This window comes from Triturus cristatus, chromosome 7 (genome assembly GCF_964204655.1).
Source record: "Triturus cristatus chromosome 7, aTriCri1.1, whole genome shotgun sequence".
Lineage (NCBI taxonomy): Eukaryota > Metazoa > Chordata > Amphibia > Caudata > Salamandridae > Triturus > Triturus cristatus.
This window is the reverse complement of record NC_140590.1, coordinates 1,694,044,390-1,694,068,129: the sequence shown is the minus strand read 5'-3', so window position 1 is coordinate 1,694,068,129 and position 23,740 is coordinate 1,694,044,390. Positions and strand designations below refer to the sequence as shown.

At 47.3% G+C, this 23,740-nt stretch overlaps 1 protein-coding gene across 7 annotated transcripts in view; it reads right to left on the bottom strand.

The window, feature by feature from the left end:
• The window catches only part of FOXJ2 (forkhead box J2), a 302,004-nt gene that overhangs the window by 83,332 nt on the left and 194,932 nt on the right, over positions 1-23,740 (bottom strand). For all 7 annotated transcript variants that reach the window (XM_085619900.1, XM_085619899.1, XM_085619902.1 and 4 more), the window contains one exon: positions 495-669. In XM_085619900.1, the coding sequence (XP_085476026.1) occupies positions 495-669 (175 nt within the window). The remainder of the gene's footprint in view (positions 1-494; positions 670-23,740) is intronic.

Here is a 23,740-nt window from a genome sequence, read left to right as displayed (position 1 = left end):
TACAGGTTAATTTCTGTTTGATATTTAATTGAGCCCACCCCAATCACACAACCAATATGCTGTTTAGTTGAAGCAGCGGTAGGATCATAAAATCTGAGCAACAGTTTACCTTCTACCTGGTTTCGCAATATTTCCATTTGCAACAATGTAGATTTCGGACTAGTTGAGAAGTAGGTACATTGGCAGAGAAGTAGGTACATTGGCTGAGAGGTAGGTAATTAATGTGCTCTATTTGTGTTAGGTGATTCTACATGAATGCTGGAAGAAGCAATTCTAACTGCAAGCCTGTAGCTGATTTGGCAGACAATGTTAAGCTACAAGTGAAATGCTTTCAGTGGGTATTTGCCTCACATTTCCAAACAATCCCGGTCTTTGAGCTATGCAGTGTATACCACAACCTGCTAGCAGGAAATGTGGAAATCAAAGCAAAAGGGCAAATTAGCAAATGCAACCCCCACCCCTCCAAACAAGAGGCTATGCCTTCAGAAGCTCACCTTGTTGATTGGACGATCGTTCCAGCATTGACTTGTACAAGCTGCGGAAGGAGCAACTCAGGTCCTGGAAATTAATTTCTGAGAAGGAAAACTTGTAGCTGTCAGTGGCGCTGTACGGGGGAGGAGGGATGTCGGCTGGCCCCCGTGACGCGACATCCATATGTCCGGAAGCTCCCTAAATAGGAAATGAAGGGAGAGTTGTGGCTAGCATCTACAGTGTCCCCTAAAGGTTTTATCCATGGAAAATACCAAAATTCTGCCCCTCAAAGTTCCAATATTACCAACCTTAGTTTATCTGCAATCGTGACTGGATCTAGTAACCTGTGAATTCACAACTCAATTTCTTTTTTTTTTTTCTTTTAAACTGTTTTTATTTTTAAACATCAGCAGGTGAGCCTTATACACATCAGATTTAACATCATCACAATCAGTTGTTACTTTCAAGGATACAGAGTACACTATGGGAGTTCCTCCTACAGTAGTCCTCCACGTCCCTCCCAACCAAGTTGCACATTCTTAGGAAATGAGGTAATCCACCCACAACTTATGAGTCCTGCGTGTTGGGATGCACATTATCCATCTCAGCCCCTACCATCTCTAAATTGTAATATCTTAACCACGGCTGCCAGATTTTCCTGAACTTTGTGGGACACCCTCTGGCTGTATGTTGTTTTCTCGGCCTCCATGTACAAGTCCATACTGGCACACCATTCGCCATAGTGGGCAGGTTTTTCCCACCCCAGTACTTGGCGATGTCTTTTTGCAACAATGAGTCCCAGATTGCTCAATAGGAGTTTATATCTGGGGATATCAACAACTGTAGGGATGCCCAGGATAATATGTTTGGGGTCCATCTGGATCGGTGTTTCTAATATGTCATTTAGTTCCTTCACTATTCGTGACCAATATCTTTGTACTTGCTGACATCCCCACAGGATATGTATATAGGTACCTCGGTACGCAAACAGTTGGGTGTTTTTGCTATGCTCATTGTGTGGAGCCGCTCCCTATCGTAGTACATCCTGTGTAAGACTTTGAATTGGATTAACCTTAAACGGAGCTTAATCGCAAACTCCCTTGGCTGCATCAATGCTGCCTCCCAGTCAATGTCCTCTAGCGGGCCCGTGGTTTCCTCCCATTTACACCTGAGGAATAACAATCTATCGGGGATATTATTTATTAGGGTTTTGTATGTTCAAGAGACTGCCTTTCAGGGTATCTCCTCCTGTAGCTGCCTCTCTTCTAGTGGTGCATATTCGGGGATATCTGTAATGTCAGGTTTTTGTGTGCTCCAAGCATGCAGTAGTTGTAAATATTTATATTGTTGCTTGTGCAACATTTGATATTCAGCTTGGAGATTCGCAATGGTAATTATGTCCCCTCTTTTGATTAGGTCACCTAGTATCGTGATCCCGACTGTATCCCAGCCCTTAAAGCCCTGTAGTTTCGCCAGTACAGGCAACCGCCTTGTCCCAGTTCATCTGCCGTTTCGCCCCTTTCCAGGCCTTGATCGTACTCTGTGTAGCTGGTAGCAAGCCTCGCACCCCTGCGCTCCCTTAGATATAGTGAAGGTGAGAATGTTTCCGGAACTGGAGCCTCTCCAGGGCATATGTAGGGTGATCTCACAGGGCATGACACCATTCATGGACTTCCGTTAGAAGCGCAGCCTGGTACTAGGGTTGGATGTCTGGCAGGGCAATTCCCCCTTTATATTGTCTGGCTGTAATGTTTGCAGCCCCACTCTGGGGCGGCACCCATCCCACAGGAATATACGGAGCTCGTCGGTGATAGTTTTAAAGATAGTCTCTGGGATCTTATGATATGTGTTTTGGAGTTTGTATAGTAGTTTGGGGAGCGTTAACATACATGGCCGCTCTCCCTAGCAGCGTCAGGGGGAGCCATATCCATCTAGCCACGTCTTCTTGGAATTCTGTCAGAACTCGCTTAATGTTGAGAGGCAGTCTGCCTCATTGGTAGAAATCTACAGCCCCAAATATTTGAAACCCTCTTCGGTGATGTGTAGATGTTCTGGTATTGAGTGTGTGTCTAAGGAGCCTCCTACTGGGTATAGACTCTACTATCCCCAGTTGATATTATATCCTGCGTGTTTACCATATTCCTTAACTAGTTGTTGTATCAGAGGGATTGTCGTGTCAGGGTTGGTGATGTAGAGCAGGATGTCATCCGCAGAGAGGGAGATCCGTTCATCTACAAGCTGACCTCCGTTGTCTTGGAAACCCCTAAGTTCTGGATGGGTCCTGATCCGGCATGCCAATGGCTCCAGGTCCAGGGCAAAAAGTATGGGAGAGAGGGGGGCAGCACGGTCTGGTTCCTATTTGGATGGGGAAGTCAGCTGATTTTACCCCAATGACTCGAACACTAGCTCTGGGTTTGGAATACAGGAGCTCCACCCAAGTCAAATTCTCCTCCAAACCCAAACTTCACCAGGACTTGTCAAATGAAAGGCCAGTGAATGGTGTTTAAGGCATTCTCAGCATATAGAGAGAGAAGCACCTGCGGGGTAGACCTGCCCTTCATTGTGTCTAGCCAATAGGCAAGTTGGCGGAGATTGAATCACGCGGCTCGGCTAGGCATAAAGCCCGATTGGTCACGGTGAACCAGTGACGTGATCACTGTTCAGAGTCGTGCCACGGAGATAGAGGCCAAGATCTTAGTTTCATTATTTAATAATGATATTGGACAGTAGGATCCGCTGGGTATACCCTGCTTTGGTATAACCACCACCGTGGCCTGACCGAGATCTAGTGGCAGCGCCCCTTCTTCACTTGCGGCCTGGAACATGTTTAGGAGGTGAGGGGCTAACAAACTAGCATTAAGCTTAAAGAATTCCGTTGGCAGCCCGTTTGGGCCTGGAGTTTTCCCTGAGTGTTGTCTATTTATGGCGTCTTATACTTCAGTTAAGGTGATTTATGACTCTGAGGCTTCCCCATCCTCTCTTTGCAGGGTGGGGGCATCTATACAACTGAGATATTCTGTTATCTGTATTTTGCTGCTAGTGGCCTAGCTTCATATAGCTCCATATATGAAGCTATAGTATGTGTTGTTCTGTGTTGTTGTTCCAGTTCCTGGATCTGGGCCAACCAGCTCGCCTCTCTTTCCCTCCTACCCAGCCAAGCCAGTTGGCTCCCTGCTCTATCTCCAGTCTCATAAATTCTGTGATGTGAGGCCTGAATTTGGGTCTGCCTCTCCCGTTCTGTTAGGGCATGAAGTTCCCTGCGTGTAACTGCTAATTGTCATAATAGGGCAGCTTCAGTATCTGGGGTAATGTTTCTCTCAAGCTCCAGAAGTTTATCTTCTATGGTTTCTATTTGGCGAGTTTCTTCCCTACACTCACGCGCTATGACATCTTGGACCCTGCCTCGAATCACTGTCTTGTAGGCCTCCCAGACTGTGGTTTTCAAGGCCACCGAGGGCAAAGAATAGCTCGGTCTCCATTTTTATCATTCCCGTTACTGATTTGTCACAGAACTCCCAGGCATTCAGTCTCCAGTCTGATCGTTGTCTGTTACCTCTGCCTGCTATTGTCAATCACAATGGTGAGTGGTCTGAAATGCCCCTTGCGAAGTATTCCACCTTATCCACTGTTCGTGCAAGCAGGAGAACATGCTTGTAAGCGGACCTGCTGTTTGTTTCTTTTTTAACGTGCTCATTTCGCCGCATTTTAAATACACTATTCCTCTGCTTCTAACTACACTTACCTGCATTTCCTGGCAGTGCTTGCGTTCCCGCCGCACACCGGGCAACCGCAGGTTTACCTGGTTGGTGTGGTGGGTGTAGGCAGTCTCCTCGCTTCCGGTTGGGGTCGGAGACAGGTCAGCGTGCTAGTTGGGGCAGTACTTAGGCAGCGCACCAGACCCGCAGTGAAGTGGACGCGTGTAAGCAGGAGAACACGCTTGTAAGCGGACCTGCTGTTTCTTTCTTTTTTAACTTGCTCATTTCGCCGCATTTTAAATTCACTATTCCTCTGCTTCTAACTACATTTACCTGTATTTCCTGGCAGCGCTTGCGTTCCCGCCGCACCCCGGTCCACCGCAGGTTTACCCGATTGATGTTGAGGGTGTAGGCAGTCTCCTCACTTCCGGTTGGGGGCGGAGACAGGAGGTCAGCGTGCTAGTTGGGGCAGTACTTAGGCAGCATGCCAGACCATACGTGCAGCGGACGCTCCGCTGGCGCGCCAAAGGCAAGACCGTCCGCTCTCGGCTGGGACCTGGGGCCACGACCCCTGGTAGTTTCCCAAAAAATATTCTCATCTGTAGTGCTCAGACATTGTCTGACATGAGAGGGGTCACTGGCATCAACTGTCTACACTCACTAAACATCGCTAATGGTTCCTCCCGTTGCTCCCACTGCAACTTTAAGTTTCAGCCCCACAGTAAGAATGCACCTTTACTCGGCCCTCCCTTAAAACTCTTCCTCCTAAACTGCCGCTCTCTTCCTAAACACTCAGCCAAACTTGCACTCCTACTAGAAGACCTCAAACCAGATGCCTTATTCCTGACTGAGACCTGGTTACAAGATGAAGTTGACCCAGTCATCACCCAAACCCTGCCACCTGGGTACCTAATACACAGAGCAGAACGCAAGACGGGAAGAGGTGGGGGACTAGCTATAATATTCAAATACAACTTCTGTTGCCGGTCTTCCTCGGACGGGTTACCAGACTGCGAGAGCATGAATTTCTCCCTAGAATTTTCACCTACCAGTACCTTCTCCGGTTTACTGCTCTACCGACCCATAGGACACTTTCTCAGTGCACTCCCAACACTTGTTGCCAACTTAGCACTAACCCCAGCTAACTTCACTATACTGGGGGATCTTAATATTCACCTGGATGACCACTCTAATCATCTGGCCAATGAGTTATTATCAAGCCTCTCGGCACTTCAAATCAATCAGAAAGGCTTTGCCCCCACGCATGTCAAGAGCCATCTCCTAGATCCTGTGTTTAGTAACGAGAAGAATCTCTTGGTAGGCACTCCCATCCCCCTCCCCTGGACCGACCATTCGTTAATTCCTCTGGACTGGGAGACTTTGGCTCCCATTCCACCCCAGAGTGCTACTTTGACGCTAGAAAGGAGATGGCTGAACCTCTCCACTAGCCAATGGACTACAGTTCTTGATGGCACCAGACCCTGTAATGATCCTAATCCGGAGAAGGCAAATAATGACTTATCTATGGATCCAAAGCTCACTGGATACAATACTTCCCAAAAAACCCTCACACAAGAGATTCAAACAAAAATCGGCACCATGGTTTTCCCCTAAATTAAGGGAGCTTAAGCAAAACTACAGAAAATTGGTAAGGAGGTGGAGACGGATTTTCGCAGAAGAGAGGAAAAATGATTACAGAGAGGCAATTCGGAGTTATAAGGCTGAAATCAAAACCGCCCAAACTACCTTCTATGAGCAGAGGATCAGTGCAGCTGCGAACTCACCTAAAGAGATTTTTCGTATTGCTAAATCCCTCTCCACTATGCCGCATAAACCTCGCAATACGGAGGAAGCACCAGATCGCTGTAAGAACCTGGCAGAATATTTTCGTCAAAAAATTTGTTTGATAGGTCTGCCTTTCCCTCCCCGTCAGACTGAGTCTACAGCCCTCAGCACAAGAAGTCTGCATCCCGAACTACAGTGTTCCCTAGGAGAGTTTCCTCTGCTAGACGCCTCTTAACTCTTCTATTACATCTGGTACTGTACCCCTGGCCTGGAAATGTGCTCCGGTTAGAGCCCTTCTCAAAAAAAACAACTTGGATCACTCCAACTGGGCCAACTATCGACCCATCTCTCCTTCCCTGGCTGAGCAAGCTGATTGAGACACAAACTCCTCGCTGGTACAGTACTTGGAATCCAACAACTTGCTCCATGTCTCTCAAACAGGATTCTGTCCTCAGCTCGGGACTGAGACGGCCATTCTGGCAGTAACATAGGAGGCAAGGAGACTTCTGGACCAGGGAGGCTCAGCAGCAATCATTCTTTTAGACCTCAGTGCCGCCTTTGACACTGTTGATCATAACATCCTGCTTGAGCGACTAAATCTTGGAGTGACAAACTTGGCACTCACCTGGTTCCAGTCCTTTCTAAAGGACCAGTTCTTTCAAGTCTTTGAGGGAACTGCCACATCAAACCGGTGGCCTCTTATCTGTGGGGTTCCCCAGGGTTCTTCCCTGAGCCCCACGCTTTTTAACACCTATATGGCTCAACTGGCAGAGATAGTCCTTCCATTCGGCATAAAGATAATCACCTACGCAGAGGATACCCAATTGGTTGTGGCATTAAACCACCCTGAGGGATCATCCTGCTCTCTAGGTACTTGCCTAGAGGCGGTAGCCGAATGGATGGAACTCTCTCACCTCAAGCTAAATGGGGACAAGACCAAACTCATGATTGTGGGCAAACTCCCATCACCCTCTCCTGCACTCATATTGCTGACCCGTCTCGGCCCTACCCCAGCTCCAAAGCAGCAGATTAAGAGCTTGGGCATGTGGCTTGACAGCTCCCTCCGTTTCAATCATCAAGCCACTAAGCTATCTGCTACATGCTTTGGCCTAATGAGAATGCGAAGAAAGATCCTTCCCCTGCTCCCTTTCCAGGCGAGGAGGATTATGGTGCAAGCCCTCATACTGTCCCGCCTGGATTATGGGAATGCGCTGTATCTGGGCGCCCCTCAGTCCACACTCCAGAAATTACAAGTGATCCAGAACTGTGCGGCCCGCCAACTTCTCCAGATTCCTCGGAGACAATCAGCAAAACAGGCATTGAGGAATCTTCACTGGCTCCCAATTCGGGCTAGGATACAATTCAAGGCAATGTGCCTGGCTCATAGAGCCATCCGGAAATCAGGCCCAGCCATCAACCAGTCCCTGGTCACCCCATACCAACCTCCCAGGAGTCTTCGTTCTTGTTCCGCGTTTCTTGCCACCCCAAGGAAAGTACGCAGATCAAGATGGGGTGGACGCTCGTTCTCCCTGAATGCTTCAAATCTCGGGAATTCTCTTCCCCCTACTCTTCGAGGTGAACCAAACATACTGGCCTTCCGTAAACTTCTCAAAACCCATCTTTTCAGTACTACGCATTAACATGTCTTTCTTGTTTGTCCGGTCCATAAGCGCTAGGAGGCCTCAGGGTAGCTACGCGCTATAGAAATCTAATTTCATTCATTCATTCGTTATTTCTCCTACCGGGGTCAAAAAGTAATTAAGTCTGGAGAAGTCCCATGTGCCCCAGAGAAGTTAGAATAAGTGCGGTCTAGTGGATGTTGTTGCGGTAAAAGGTCAGTCAATTCCAGAGACTTCAGGAAGTCCACCAGTGGGGTGGGTATGCGCGTTCCTGTGGCAATGTGTGTGCGGTCACGGCTTGGGTCGGTTATATTATTAAAGTCACCTCCAATGATGTGTGTGGATGGGCCGTATTCTAGTAGTATCTTAGCAATTGCATTTAGGGTTTGGGATTGCAGTCGTGGTGGGCGTAAACACTGATTAGTGTGAGCGCACGTCGCCCCCGGTCCCCTGAACGGGAACAAAGATCCCATTGGGATCTGTCCAGATTTTGGTTGTATTGGAGGGAGGGGGTGGTTCCTAATTAGTATAGCCATTCCTCGAGCCCCTGGGGAGTATCCCGCATGGGAAAGCATGTGTATTTCCTCCTCCCGATAAAAGCACAGTGTACCCCGCAGGTGGGTTTCCTGTAAAAAAAAACAATGTCAGGCTAAAGTGTTTTAATGTATCTGGTGACCAATCTCCTCTTGATCTTGCTTCCTCACCCATTGCCCTTTCCATGTCAGTGCTGTGTATGCTTCATCACTCATTGTGTATGTGTCTCATATTTGTCGTCGTGTGTGCGGGTGAGTCTGCCTCCTGGTCTCTTGCCCTCTGTTCCTGTTTGTAGACTTCGGCCCTCCTGTTTCTGGTTGTATAGAGAACGTATTTAACAACTAAACTATAAAACATTTGGTCCCTTACCCTATCCCCCCTCTCCCCACTCTCTCCCACTTTCTACACCTATTCCCTGAACTGACAACATGACAACTTGGCGTAAGTTCAGCTTGAGAGGTCTGAAGTCCCACCCCGTCCCTAAACCCACTAAGTTCAAGTCAATGTAATAAAGGATATGTACTTCATCGAAGGATTCTACTCAGAAACGCTGAGCACAGTAATGTTGGGGGGGGGTTAGGTCTGCTCTTTTCCTGCTGCTGGTGTTTATTCTCTGTATTTGTCTCGGTGCCTGGACCTTCCTTACGGTTAATATTCTGGAGGAGTGGATGTTCACTGTCTGTGTCCGCAAGATACTCCTTGTCTGAGGGTTCTGTATGGGAGTTTTCCCGCTGGCTCGAGTGTTTTTTGCTAGCTTGGACTCGAGTCTTCATCTGATTCCGAGGGCATCTGCGTCTCCAGCTATATGGGGTTCCCCTCCGAGGGGTCCCTGTCCGCATTCTGAACCCTCCCCTGGGCTGACTCCTCTTTTTTACCCTCTGTGGTTTGGGTTCTAATCGTATTGTTGCGTCTCCTGGTTGCGACCCGCTGGTCCTTGTTTCCCGTCGTGGCTGAGGGCGTTCCCCTATCGAGACCCATGCTTCTTCTGGGGTTTGAAAGAATTGTGAGGAGTCTTGGAACATAACTTTTACTTTGGCAGGGAAGAGATGCATGTATTGGATCTGCATAACTCAGTTTGACATTCACCGAATCTAATGTTGGCCTCAGCTTCTGCACTTCGGGAATAGTCGGGGAAGATTATCATCTTGGCAAGCTTAAGTTCCCCTGTGCGCTGTGACTCTCTAAGATTCGTGTCTCAATCTTGGAAATTTAAGAACCTTGCTATTAGTGGTCGCGGGGGAACCAGGTGGCGGTCTTGCATTGGGCATCCTATGGGCCCGTTCGATCATGAAGCTGGGTGAAAACTTTGCCACTGAAAGGGAGTCACACAGCCTCGACATCAAGAATGTCACCTCTGGGAACCCTGCGTGCTCTGTTTTCCGCCTCATACACCTTTCATGCAACTTCTCTCATGGTTGCCTTCAGGTCTTTGACGTCTGAGTGCAGCTTGTGTGTGTCATGTTGTCTATTTCTGAGATGAGTTTCAGTTTGGGTCACCCTTTCAGCGATATTCTGCATGGCTTGACGCAGGAGGGACACTTCCAACCTTATTTCTGCCATTTTACCCTCAATGGCGTCTCTAGAGGCATGGATCGCTTGGAGGATGGCTGTATTTTCTGGTGGTCTCGAGGATACTCCTTCCGTTTCTGGCGGGGGGGGGGGTATGGGGGCTTTTGTATACTTATCTATTTTGCCCTGCTTTTGGGTTTTTTGGTTCTTTATCCCTCGCCATAGTTCAGTTGAAGGGGTTGGGTCGTCTGGTAGGCTTTCAGTCTGTTCTATGTTCTCCATCGTGGGCCGAGGGCAAATACTGTACAGTCAATTTTAAATAGTATTAGAGCACACCTTGTTAGTTGGGCTACGGAGTCGCGTCTCCAACGCACCGGCTCGAGTCTTCTTGGTTTCGCAGGTGTCTCAGAGATTTTCTGCTCCTCAACCTCTATTTCCAAGCAGTAGGGGTATAGGGCCTAGCCCACTTCGTGTTGTCTGTGCACAGCCCCCACGCCTGCGCACGGATCAGGGCACACTTGCCTGTGTATCGCTGGAGATGGCCTGATCAACCCGCCACACCGACCCGGTAGGCGGCAGGCCACCTCGCTGTTGTAGGCAAAGCTGTATTACATTCCCAAGTGCCCCTCAGACGATCCCTCCTCTAGAGCCACTGTCGGAGTCACTTTCCTTAGGTCTGCGGCGTGGGCCAGTGTCTAGGCCCATTCTCTGCGGCTCTTCCAGGGCAGAGCCTGCTGTTTCCCTTCGCTCGTTGGGTTTTTAGGGGTGTGAGCACCTTCGAGCCCACTTGATTTCGCTGGGGTCCCAGAGAGGACTTGTGTCGTCCATCCACCTCCTAATGGGAAGGGGGATGATGTCTGACGCGGACTGTGCCCTCCGGGTGCAGCCTCTCTCGCCTGCACACTAGTCAGGCACCAATGGTGTTTGCATCGCAGGAGACAGCTCATCCACCCCCGCCACCCTGATCTGGTAGGCGGCGGCGGGCCGTCTCACTGCTTCAGTCAAAGGGTGAGCTGTGCATTCTGGTGCCCTCTGGGTGGTCTCACTACAGAGGCCACTTTCAGCGGTGTCCCTCTTTCCAGGTTTGCGATGCGTGTGGTAGCCTCGGTTCATCCTTGGCGTCCTTCACCAGGCTGACCTTACTGATTTTCTGATTTCCGTGAGCTTCTTGAGGCGTTGGCTGGCGATAGGGGCTGCCCACTCATGTCGTGCAGCACCAATGTTGCCGCCTCATCTAGGTTAAGCTACGGGGTCGCGTGTCTCACACACTGACCCTGAGCCGCTGCCACCATGTGTTCTGGTCTCGGGTGCCCTCCAGGTGGTCTCACTATTGGGGCCTCTTTTGGCAGTGTCCCTCTTCTCCAGACTTGTGGCGTGGCCGGACGCCTCAGTTCGTCTTCTATGCCCTTCACCGGGCCGAATTTGCCACCTCTTATTACAGTGGGCCGCTGGAGGCCTGGGCAGGAATCAGAGGTTGCCTTCTTCGGCCCCCACAGCATTAATACCTCCGCTTCGCCTCCCAAGTCGGGCTACGGGGATGTGCCTCCCACACGCAGACCCCAAGCTGCCGCAGCTCAGCTGGGGAGGACTCCACTCCCCCACAACTCCATTTCTGACCTTTCCACAGCTTTACCATGATCCTGAAGTGTCACTTTTTCCCTAAATTAACTACGCTTTTTGCACGTATGGAATTATAAATTCCCGCAGTTGACTAGTGCTGGCTATCTCTTAACGTAGGGGGAGGAAGAGAGGAGAAAGGGGTGCAAGCCCTTTCCTTACAGTTCTCAGCACCTGTTTATTCTATGATCTCTTAGGTTCTTGAACATTAATATTCTGTGTTGCTTTCCTGGCGTTATTATATGGCTGGCTGTTTGAGCTTTGTAACCACACAATTTAAAAATACAGCTAATACTTTTAGTTGACCACTACAAGGGATAGTTTTCAACTGGAAATTGCAAGGCCATCATCCACAAAACCGTGGAATGCTTGAGCGATGGACGTTCTACACTAAAACTCATGAGAGCTGAAGTCGACTACAATCACAAGGAGCACTGTTTTTTCTGTGAAGGAGAAGAATTCTCACTGTGACAGAGGAAAGGAGTGAATGTAAAATAGTCTCTGATAATCCAATGTAATAGTTTATTCCTCGTCATAGATGAAACATGGCTATTAGTACCGTTTCATCTATAATAGTCTACATGCAACAGCCATGTTCATGTTCTAGAAATAGCACGTTCACCATGAAGAACAGACAGCAGAACATATCAGTGGGCACCATACACAAATATGATTATTTTTAAATGTAGGAAATTATCCAGGTCAATAATCATATTTACATACTAGGTGGTCCAAGGTCCACACACTACTAAATCTAGGTGAGCTCCCACTTACGCAGCAGATTCTTGTATCAATGGTTAAACACGGAGTACATTCAGTTCATACCAGAAAAATCAACATTCCAATGACAAAAAAGATCAATATTTGGTTCATCGCTGGATCATGCTCCGCAATTCCTAGCATTCTGTTGTATGACAACCACGCATGCCTAACCATGCTTGTCTAAACAACGAGGTCTGAACCACAACTGCGCCTTTACCACACAAGCCTTTACCACGACCCTTGTTGTAAAGGCACGATTACTGAAGGAACATGCATGGTAGAGTGCAGACATCAGCACCCCCGCCCTGCACCCTAACACCTGATACCCCAGCCCTGCAATTCGCACCACCTCTTAAAACTACCAGCTCCTCACCCTAAGCCCTAACACTCTGCCCCTGCCCAAAAAACTACCCAGGCCCCCTGCCTTGAAACTGACCCCCCCCCCCCACCCCTGAAAACTGACCCTACCTTCCCAGAGCCCTAAAACCTGGCACCAGGCCTTAAAACTACCCTGACCCCTATGCCCTGAGTCCTAAATATTTGCCCCCTGCCAAAAAACTACCCCAACCCCCGTCCTGAGCCCTAAAACCAACCCAACCCCTAAAAAACGGCCCACCCAAACCTGGCCCCAGCCCCACTTACCAGGCCGCGTCCCGGAGCTTCCTCTCCCAATCCTTCTTGTTCCTCTCCCCGCCCATCTGCACTTCTAGACCTCTGACTGCCTTAACCACGCAAACACTTGGTTAAGGCATATGCATGGTTAAGGCAAGCGTTGTTCCGCTTGCGTGGAAACGGCACGTGTGGATCAGCCCAAATTGTAAAGGCTGTTTCCCCTAGCATTGCTGCTCTAATTCTCCTTTCTAGGGGTGGATTCCTGATTCTATTTAGTTCTCGAAATATACATCACCAACAACTCTCGAAAGAGTGGAAACTTGTAAATATTTTTACAACTTGTAAATATAAATAAATCATCCGCATTTTCTTTACTGCATATACGATTTTTCCCAGAATTTCTAATCACAAACTGGTTGGACTTGAAATGCAGTTGAAAAATAGTTTAATAGTTCAGGATGTTGTATTTTGGGTTTTGATTTTTGAATATCAGCTGGACCTTCTGTTTTAGAGAGCATCAATTGTAGAGCAATTTTGTTGGGGATATATGTATTGCCATAAGGATTTCAGTACTGAAATGTGCACAGTTCAACACGCACCATTTAAACATTAGACCTTATAATTGCAGCGACCTAAAAAAAAAATACCTTAAAAAGGGATTCCATTCTTTTTTTGCAGATTTGCAAAAGATGTTAATTTTTCTCAAGTGCTCAGATGACGAAAAGTTTATATTTGTTTTCAGGATTTACATCCAATACTTCTAAATGTCCCAGGAAATAACTGCATTATGGCAATTCGTTCATAGCAGGAACAAATAAGTTACGTACCTTCGGTAACGCTTTATCTGGTAAAGAATAACTGCAGATTCCTCATTATCAGACTAGACCCGGAAAATCTTGAGCATTAACTCTTCTCGCCAGTAGCTGGCGTCGATAAACTCTGCATCAAAGCCATCCACGTCGGAAGTGACAGCACAGTGCCTTCATAAGCACCACCCCAGTGTGCTGACATCAGTTTCTTTCGTGACCGTTTCTGCACCAAAAACATGGCGCCATGTTAAAACCAGTATTAACCAGTGAGCAGAATCTAGCGGATCTTTGGGGGAAATGGGGAGGGGCAGCAAAGTTTGCATAGTGTGGAAGGAAGGGTCGGTGAGGCTTCTGAGGTTAGACAGCCTTTACCAGTCTTTACTAGAATAGATACCCTAGTAATACCTCCCCACAGGTAGGACTGCAAACTGGCTAAACCAAAGAGTCCCAGAGGAACGAACGCTCACCACGCTGGACCTAGCTGTCAAGGCAGCAATGTTTGGTGAACATTTGCAGAGATGCCCACGTGGCTGCCTGAGAGATGTCCAGGACAAGGACACTGTACACAAACTGCTTTTCCCTTGGTGGAATGGGCACACGGCCCTTCAGGCAGTTGTTTCTTCGCCAGAGTGTAGCAGATTTTATTACACAGCACAATCCAGTGGGAGATGGTGCCCTTCTGTACAGCCTTACCCTTCGTAGCCCGAGCAAACATAAAAAAAGCTGACAGTCCAGGCGGTGGGCTTTGGTAAGATTAATTTAAAAGAGGGGGCTTGTTTTGGGTCGAGCCCTTAGACAGATGAGACGGGAAGCAGAAAGCAGGCAGAGTGATGCTCTAGCCAACCTGGAAGGAAGAGGGTGACCACTTTTGTGAGGAAAGAGGCACATGTTCTTAAGACCAGCCTGTCAGGAAAAATCATGGTGTATGAAGGGTTCACAGTGCTTCAATCTCGCTGACCCTCCTGGCCGATGTAATGGTTACCAGAAAGGCAGTCTTGATCATAAGGAAGTGTAAGGGGAAAGAATGGAGCGACTCTAATGGAGTGCACACCAGGAAAGTAGGAGGAAGGTTCATGTCCAATTGGGCATGACAAATGGGGCAGGAGGAAAGAGATGTGCTTTAAGGAACCCAGTCACAACTTGTGACTTAAAAATGAAAGGTTGATCTGGCAGCAACAGGAAAGCTGAAATGGCAGGCAAATAACCTTTAATGGTACCCAGGGCAAGGCCTTCGTGGGCAAAGTAAAGAAATTACAAAACCTCTGACAGTGGTGCAGAAAGGGGATTCTCCTGTAGTGTAGAGTACCTAGCCACAAACGTATTCCAATGCAGGCATAGATGGGTTCAGTAGGATGCCTGGCTGTCAGAACACCATCACAGATTTCAGGAGAAAGGTTAAACACCTTTCTCACTGCTCAATCGCCTCACAGGAAATTTAAGAGTGCACAGTTTTGGGTTCAGCACTCTGCCCTATTGCTATTGCTACAACAGGAGGTCTTCCTGAAGGGCAGCCTGATCAGCGGAGCAGTGCTCAAGCGATCTGGATACCACACCCTACGAGCCCATTCCGGGGCTACTGGGATGATAGGCTTGGTCAGTCCCGATAATCATGAGAGCTCGGGCAGTAGTGGAATTGTCGAAAACATGTGCAGGAGTCACACCTCCACTCAAGATTAAACACGGCTTTGAGCGAGAGCCACTTTGTAAACTCCAATGTGCAGAAGCGATGACCTTGAACATTCTTGGTGGTGGCGAAGAAATCAAGCAAAGGCTCCCCCACTCAAAGAAAAGTGTGTGGGTGCAGACACCATTTATGGTCTGCAAGGCACCTCCAACTGAACTCGTCTGCCCTGCTAGGTATTAACAACTAGGAAAATGTCCTGGTGCTCCAGCCAGTTCCAGGAGGTGCAGACCTTCGTGGCACAGGGTCCTCGACTCCCCTAACCAGCCCTGTTTGTTGCAATACCACATGGAGGTGGTGTTGTCCGTGAACACCTGAACCAGCTTCCATTTGATGCACAGGTGAAGGCTTTTAGTGCCAGCCAGATGGCTCTCAGCTCCAACAAACTGATGTGGAGTAGGGACAACACCAGAGGTCAGAGCCCTCTGATATCCACCTCTCCTACATGGCTGCACAGCTTAGAAGTGACATCTGTCACCACTGTGAGATACGAACAGGGAAGGGAAGGGACTACTGCGGACAATAGCAGTTAGTCAGCCTCTACTGCACGTCGTTTGCAGTGTCCGCCAGTATCTGGACCAAGTCAAAGATTTCCCTGATGCTGAATCATTGGGATTTCGGGTCCTACCGCAGGGGCCACATATGTCAGCGGCAATGTTTTACCAGCAGGATGCAGGAGGCTCAGCAGCCTCAGTCAGTCTCACCGAAATACAGAATAGAGACTGAAACATTATCATAGCCTGAACATCCCAAACTTACAGTTTCGGAGATTCAGCCCGAAACTGTATTGTGTACAAATGAAAGGGAGATTGTGAGGGAATCCGATGCGACTTCAGCATGTTGATGGAAAACCCCAGCAAATGAAGGAGATCCGCCATAATCTGGAGGTGGGAGAGGACTGCCACAGGCGAGCCTGCCTTCAACTGCCAGTCGTCAAGGTAGGAGATGAATGGAACCCTCGACCTCTGCAGATGTGCCGCAACCACTGCCATCACTGTGAACAGCAAAAGGGCACTGGTGAAGCTAAAGTGGAATACAGCAAAATTAAAGTGCCCATGGCCCACCGCAGGTAATGTTTGTGGGCAGGCAGGAAAATGCTTTGAAAATAGGAGTCCTGCAAGTACAAGGCAACTAGCTAGTCCCGGGATCCAAGGCAGAAAGATCCTGAACCAACATGAGTATTTTGAACTTTTTCTTTCCAGAGGAAGTGATTGAGAATGCGCACGCCTAAGATGGGGAAGAGTCCTCCATCTTTCTTCGGCATCAGGAAGTAGCTGAAATAACAAATAGCCCTCTCTCTGGCACGGGTAGCCTCTTAATGGCCTTGAGGTCAAGAGGGCCTGTATTTCCTGGCAGAGTAAAGCGAGAGTCCTCAGTCAGCCAGTCTTGGATTGGTTGTAAGGGTTTGGGGGGGGGTCCACAAATGGTAGGGCATACCCCTTCTGCACGATTTGGAGCACCCACCGGTCCCATGTGATACTTGCCCGCTGGGACAGAGGATGCCTTATCCTACCCCCCTACAGGAAGCGTGTGCTTGTTGGAGGACACACTAAAGAGATCTGGATGCTGCGGCAGCCAGAAGGGCGGGGGAGTGGGCAGAACCCTGGGCATGGTTCCTGTGTCCTGTTTGGTTTCTGCAGCAGGGTTCCCTAAAAGGACTGGGTCAGCTGATGTACCGGGTAGTGCTGGTACTGGGGAATGCCCCAAACAGTCCCACCCGCGGTAGGGACGAAGGGACTGCTGCTGAGGCCAGGTCAAAATGGACAGACCCAAAGATCGGGCAGTGACCCTGCTCTAACAAACACGCTCAAGTGTCACATCAGCCTTCAGTAGGGAGGTGAATTATCACTGTGGCAAATAATGCACCTTCTTCTGAAGCCTGGCTTGGACTAGACAACATGCCAGTGTCTGGGGAGGTGTTAAGGCCTCTGGCATCACCCAGCTCCTTATACCAGCTGTCGTCATCAGCAGGGTCCTCCTCCACAGGAGGATTCAACTCCTCCTCATCGTCCCTGTGGGGGGCTCTTGTGGTGACTCTACTGGAGGAAAGTCTAGGGGTTGATAAGGGCGGGGTGGACACGGCGTTGAGCGGCCCACTGGGGTGACGTCCGATATGACGATTGGCCAGTCATCAAATGGCACAACGGCAGCATCGGATGGGAACAAAACCGGTTAAGGTGGTGGACCCGGGACGATGCTGTTCCAAATCCAGGAATGGATCTTAAGAGTCCAGCTGGTGTCAAGAGCAAACCCGCCAGCTGTAACCTAGCTGGCACACCTCTCGAATCCATGGTGCATGAAGGCACGCCAGAGGGAGTAGGGGCTCCAAAGTTGGCATGCATGGCATCGATAAACTCCTATAACTGGGCACCCATTATGAATTAATGGGGTAACCCAATAAGCGTCACAGGACCTGGGTACAATATATTATAAAAGGTTGGTCCATGACTGGCTTTGAGGAAGTATTTAAATAAGGAAAATAGCGATTCAAGGGTTGCCAGGAGGGTCAACCACGAGTAATGAATACAATGCACTTAAGATTATAAACCCTAGAAAAACAATTAATTCCTGAAAAAATATATATACAAAATACACCCACATATTTCACTTAAGTAGGTTCATTATTTTTTTAATGGTTTTTTTGGTAATCAAATACAAGCATCAAACAATAATTAATGTTATAACCATATGGAATTGAGAAAATGTTGCACAAAGGATAGGAAAAGGAGGTGCTCGTGAGAAGAGAGTGGAAATCAGGAGGTTTAAAGGTACACACTTTCTTATTACAGAAGGGCACTGGTCTGTACAAGAGCCAGTATTCATAGGCCTGTCCAAGATCTTTTTATAATTCTATTTACATTATTCATGGGTGCTTGATTGCAACATACAGTTTTGTAATAATATATGGAACAGGCCCTTGATGGGGAGATGCGTCGACATTTCGACCCGTCTTGTGCGAAGAGGGCGATCTGAAGCCTCCGCGTGTGGGTCTTCTTTAGGAGAGGGGGAAGGCAACCTAATATTGATGCCAAGGATGGCGTCCGAAAAATTGGTCCAAAGTAGCCAGAAGCCAACGTAGGGTGAGCCAGGTATTTAATCCCATAAGTAGAAGGTCCGCAATAAGCGTTGTGGCTGCGCTGGAAGTACAACCAATAGTGAAGTCCTCATGTGTGGGCATAATCCAAAATAATGTTAGAGGATCCAATCCTTTAATAGTTGCAAGAGCGGCACGCCTCACAGGAACTGCTCTGTCAGAATTCCGAAATATATACATTTTTGAGGAATTGTTTTTCTAGGGTGCATTGTATTCATTACTCGCGGTTGACACTCCTGGCAACCCTTGAATCGTTATTATTCTTTTTTAAATACTTCCTCAAAGACAGTCAAAGACCAACCTTTTCCCATAACTGGGCAAGCGACCTGGTGCCCAGAAACTCTGGGTAAGGCGGGGGCAGGTCTAAATGCTGGCTCCGCAGATGGTGTGTGGGGGAGGGGCCTAGAAGCACAAGGTCAGACGGGTGTAGCCAAAGAACACCTTAGCGACTACTTCTTGGACTTACCCAATGCAGACGAGGTAGTCTTGGACCTCGAACATGACCGTCCACAGAACGACTACTGGACCGTCCTCAAAAGCGTCCAAGGAAACATGATCAGGAATGACACGGAGCCTTCTGCTACTATGCAACCAGAAGCTTCAATGTCCGCTTACGGATAGCTTTCGGGTGCATGGACTTGGAGTCGTGCGCAAATTCAAGCACCAAAGATAGACCAGATGGGGATCAAACACAGACATCTGATGGTGACAATCCCCACAAGGCTTGAAACCAAAGGGCTTCGCAGGGAACATGTCCATAGCAGACTGAAAGCAAGCTCAACAAGCATTTGCAATGCAATAAGTCTCGCAGTTACACGAGTTTCAGCTATTGACATGAATGAAAATGCCTTTAAAACAAATAAAAGGCATCGTCATTTACAATGCCAATAGCTTAAACTCGCGCAAATGCGAGACCTATTGAAGTGAAAATGCTTGAATGGGAGAAATACATTCTCCCGATTTTTTTTTGATTTTTTTTTTTAAATCTCCCATTTCCCCCGTTTCCCCTTCTAAAACGTTGCCATGTATGGGGTACAGAGCTAACGGGACTAGCACACCTGAAAACCGTTACTCGTAAAAGAAAGGCCTAGGCCATGAAAAGTGCTACCTCAGTCACGTTGAGCCATGTGGCCGCCGTGCGAGCCAAAACACGTTCCAGGTGAGTTTACTCTTCAATTCCCTCGATCCTGGGTCGATACATCAAATATTATTCAAATAAAAAACAAATGAGCTAGATACGGATGCTACGCAAACATGAATTTAACAAAGCCAGAGTATTCCTAAACTCATACAAAAAGGAATTTCACTGACGCCACAACGCACAATGTGATTGTTAAACTCCCTGGCAAATGCCACGCAAGGCGTTATTGCTAGAAGTTGAAATAGTTCACACAAACTTTAAGGCTTCTTTACTGATCTCTGGACGACCAGTCTCCTTCGGCTGCAGGGTTTTTTACTACGGGCCCCCATGAAGCCATAAATACAAGTGTTGTAAAGCGAAGACAAACTAACGGATTGCGTCCCCCCAGACTGCTGCCTTATTACCCCAGACTGCTGCCTTATTACCCCAGCATAGCGCCTCCCCCGCTGCGTCCCCCATTCACGCAGGCCTTCGCTTTGGGCAGAATGGCCCGAAAACATATTGTGAGCGGCAGCCGAAGTGAACAGTGGGATGTGTCTGTTTTAAGGCGCGTCCGTCAGTCTGGCGACAGCGCTTTCATCTCGGTACTGTAAGCCCGAATTAAAGCCGGCTACCTAAAGAGGGTAGATACGGCCCTCTCTGTGCTCCACGCAGGTCATAACCTGCTGACACCAGACCGGGCGAGTTCACGTATTTTAAGAGCATCAATTGTTCCGCGAGGTCACTGTAGAGAGTCGTGGAAACATAGAGCAAGAAATGAACTAATCCTTTTTTAATGGGAAAGACACAATGTGACACATCGTGATTTTGGACTTCAGGACTCAGAAAAGAAAGCTCATCAAATACTAGCAGTGAAGGCGAACCCTCACAACAAATAAATGCAAAGAAGAGAAATATTTCACATAGTAAACAATGTGCAGCGATTGCTCATTGGAGGCATGTTGCCAAAGGTGTTCACACTAAAAAAACAAGAATTATCAAAAAAGATCTACTTGTAAGCTCTATTACTTACAAAATCTGAGGATCGCCGCAAAAATATAAATAAATAATGTGAGCACGGTGTCCAACACTAAGCGAGACCTAAAAAACGAGGCTCAAGAAAAAGTGGACCACAAAAGTGGTTAAGATAGCTCTCCGGATCCGCGCTGTTGGTGCAGAAAGAAAGGAACTAATGTGGTGTGCCTGGATGGTGCTTATAAAGGCATTGCGATGTCACTTCTGACGAGGGCTGCTTCGACACTGAGCCGATAGATGCCACCTACCGGCATGCAGAGGTACTGCTCAAGATCTTCTCTATTCACTCCAATTCCTGGAGGATATTCTAAGGTGTGGAATCTGTGGCCAGATCTGCTGCTTTCACAGCATGTGCTTGACTATCATATGCATAGTCCAATGGCCTTTAAATTTGAAGTTTGACATTAAAATTCGAGGTATGCTCTGTTGATTACACACTCCTCCCTCGACATAACTAGTTTAGCAAAAGATATTAAAAATCCTTTGTCCACACTACAGCAGGGTTGCTGGAGGTGTAAATTTATTTAAACAATAACCAGAAATAGAACAAAGTAACTGGGTGGGAAACAGAACGCAATATCAGCAAATGTAACTTTGTTGCATTGTTGCACAACATGGGTAACTAGTCACATTCAGTGACTTCAGCAGCAAAAGATTCCAAGAACGGAGATAATATGGTAGGTAAGCCGGTGTATCAATTTCTCGTTTCCAAGCCAACAAGATATTTACTTGTTGTCCTGTCCTGGAATAGGACCCCCCTCCTCTGTCATAACATGCGAGTTGGGACCAGGGACGCTGCCTGCGCACCCTGTATAAAGCCTTCTCTAACAGAATTATTGCCATAGGGTTGTTCACTTTAACCACGTTCGCTACAGCTATGATACTACTATAAGAGCAGTACAGTCTATGCAAAACTAAACCCATCCTGCTATGACGGTCATGTCAATTTAATCACGATTTAGACTGATCATCTGGGCCAATATCTTGCTTTAAGGAGAGACCTCAAATCTTCCAATACAATCTTCTCTTTTCAGTGGGAGAAAGTTAATTTCGGTGTACAATTCTGTACAGTATGGAAGAGATCAATGCACATTTGTTTCTTGCATCATGATCAACTTATTCTGCTTGTCAAGGATGAAAGGAACCTGCGCTTCAGCTGTTTTTTCAGTTGTTTTTTTAGTCTATCGCGCTGCTGAAAGTTTTCTGAGGACACACTAAGCTAGTAGTATTCTTAGCAATTCCAAAACTGACCTGGGTGATCACACAGGTCATTCTGCCTTTAATGACGGCCTTCACGCTTAGAAGCTGGTTACAAGAAATGACACTGGCTGGGTGAACTATCACTTTCAGTTGATTATTCAAACCCTCAGCTTCTAGCGTGGCTGGCACAACGTTCATGTTTTTGTAAACCCGTGTCACTTTGCCCCGATTCTTTCTCTTAGCTTTCTTTTTCTGCTAGTAGACTTTACAACTGTCTAGCCCACAAACAGGACCTCCCTTTTTACCAATATTAATTTCAACAGAGTGCAGTTCTGTTAAAAGGCACAGACTGGTGGTAAAGACTGCTCACTCACACCAAGCTAGCAGTTGACTTATTGCTAACCGTAAACTCCTAACTCCGAAGAACAGACCTTTTTAACCATAACAAAATGGGCAGAGAACTCCTTAGCTCTTCATGTTACAGTCGGGTCCAGTTTCTAATAAGTATGATTCTTTCTTTCTCCTATGTGAGTTGTATCAGGTGGGTGAATGGATACCCATGGGAGTGTGAATGCAGTTAGTGCCTATATGATGAGAGTTAAAGGGTGAAAGCTATGTGTGGGATGTTAAGTGTGTTCTATTCTTGTTTCTCCCAGGTTCTCTACTGCAGTTTTCAAGAGAGTCATGCACTTCATTTGCTTCTTTTCCACTCCAGCTTCAATGTGCTTCTCTCCTCGAATGTTAGAATTGTCAGATTGCCACTGACCAATAAATGCCCCAACATTTCACAGATGCCTTTGAAAATTAATGATAGCAGATGCTCTCTTTGGCCCCTGGTTCCTTCAAAAGGAGGTCTGTAAGAGAAAAATTATCTCATGGAATGAGCTGCTGTCCCATTACTAGCAACTTAGATATTCGGTTTGTCGATATAACTACCAGACTCCAGAGTGCACAAGGCTGTTTTAACACAATACAAAATCACATTAGGCAATCCAGATGCGAGCACAACCAAAGAAATGTGGGATATTTTCAATGGATACCGTAAATGAAAGGTGTGAGTAAAAAAACAAAAAAATAAGATTGGAGGCAAACCCTCACACACCATCCTAGGTGGCATGCTTCATCTGGTTTGCCTCTTACATTTGTCCAATTTCATAGGCTCCCAAATGTTTCTGGAGTACCCGGGGTGGAGGGAAGTATCTCTAATGGTATCTGGATCCAACACAAGTGGTTAAAAACCCCTGTAGATAGTCCAAAGTGGCATTTATTGTTGGATTCTATGGGGATATAAAAAGAAAAAGCCGTTTTAGTGGTACCAAACTAGATGTACTACTTTCTTCGGGACCTTGATTCCAGTGTTCTGTGTAGCCAAATCGGACCCCATGTTTATAACCTACTGAGTTGGGAGTGATTTCACATGCATACATACATGCACACAGACACTCATATGCATCATAAGCATACTTGCACCAGAAGTAAAGTCTTCTCTGCTTAGGAACCCTACTGAGGATTTAAAATTGGACCCATGGAGAAATAGTACAGAGAGCCTTCAGCAGTCACGCAGTTATCAAGAGGGCATCCCACCTGTATACCTATCCTGTGTACTGCCTCTGATTATCCACATTTTTATGAAACCCACACCTTAAAATGTATGTTATCCATTGAAAACATATTCCTTTGGTTACTTTGGGACTGTCTATTCTGATTTTGTAGTATCTCATTGGGACGGCACAATCCTTGAACAGTCCACACTCGTCTTGTTCCCTTTTCTGAAAATAGACGCTTCGAGACAATGCCAGTCATACTCCCTTTCATGAGATAGTGTAGAACCAGAGGAAGCTTCTAAGCTGCAAGAAATACTAGTAAAGTCTGCAGAAGTGTCCTGCCTTCAATGTGATCAATATTGTCACTAAACACCACACTTATCAGTGCATCCTGCTGGGCAACATCAAAAGGGTCGATAGGCGTACAATAGCATATACATTTTTACAACTGGCACGGGTAGAATCGCCATCACATGGATGGGTCAAAGGGCACCAGAGATAGAGCACTAACACAGGGGCGTACAGGAGTGGTTGCTAGCAGAGAAGATCCATATGAAACTTTGCCGTAGGGACCAAAGGCCATACAAGGACCTCACAGTTTTGCGAAATGTATGTGAAAAACTCCTAGACCCAGATGATGATAGAGTCAAGAG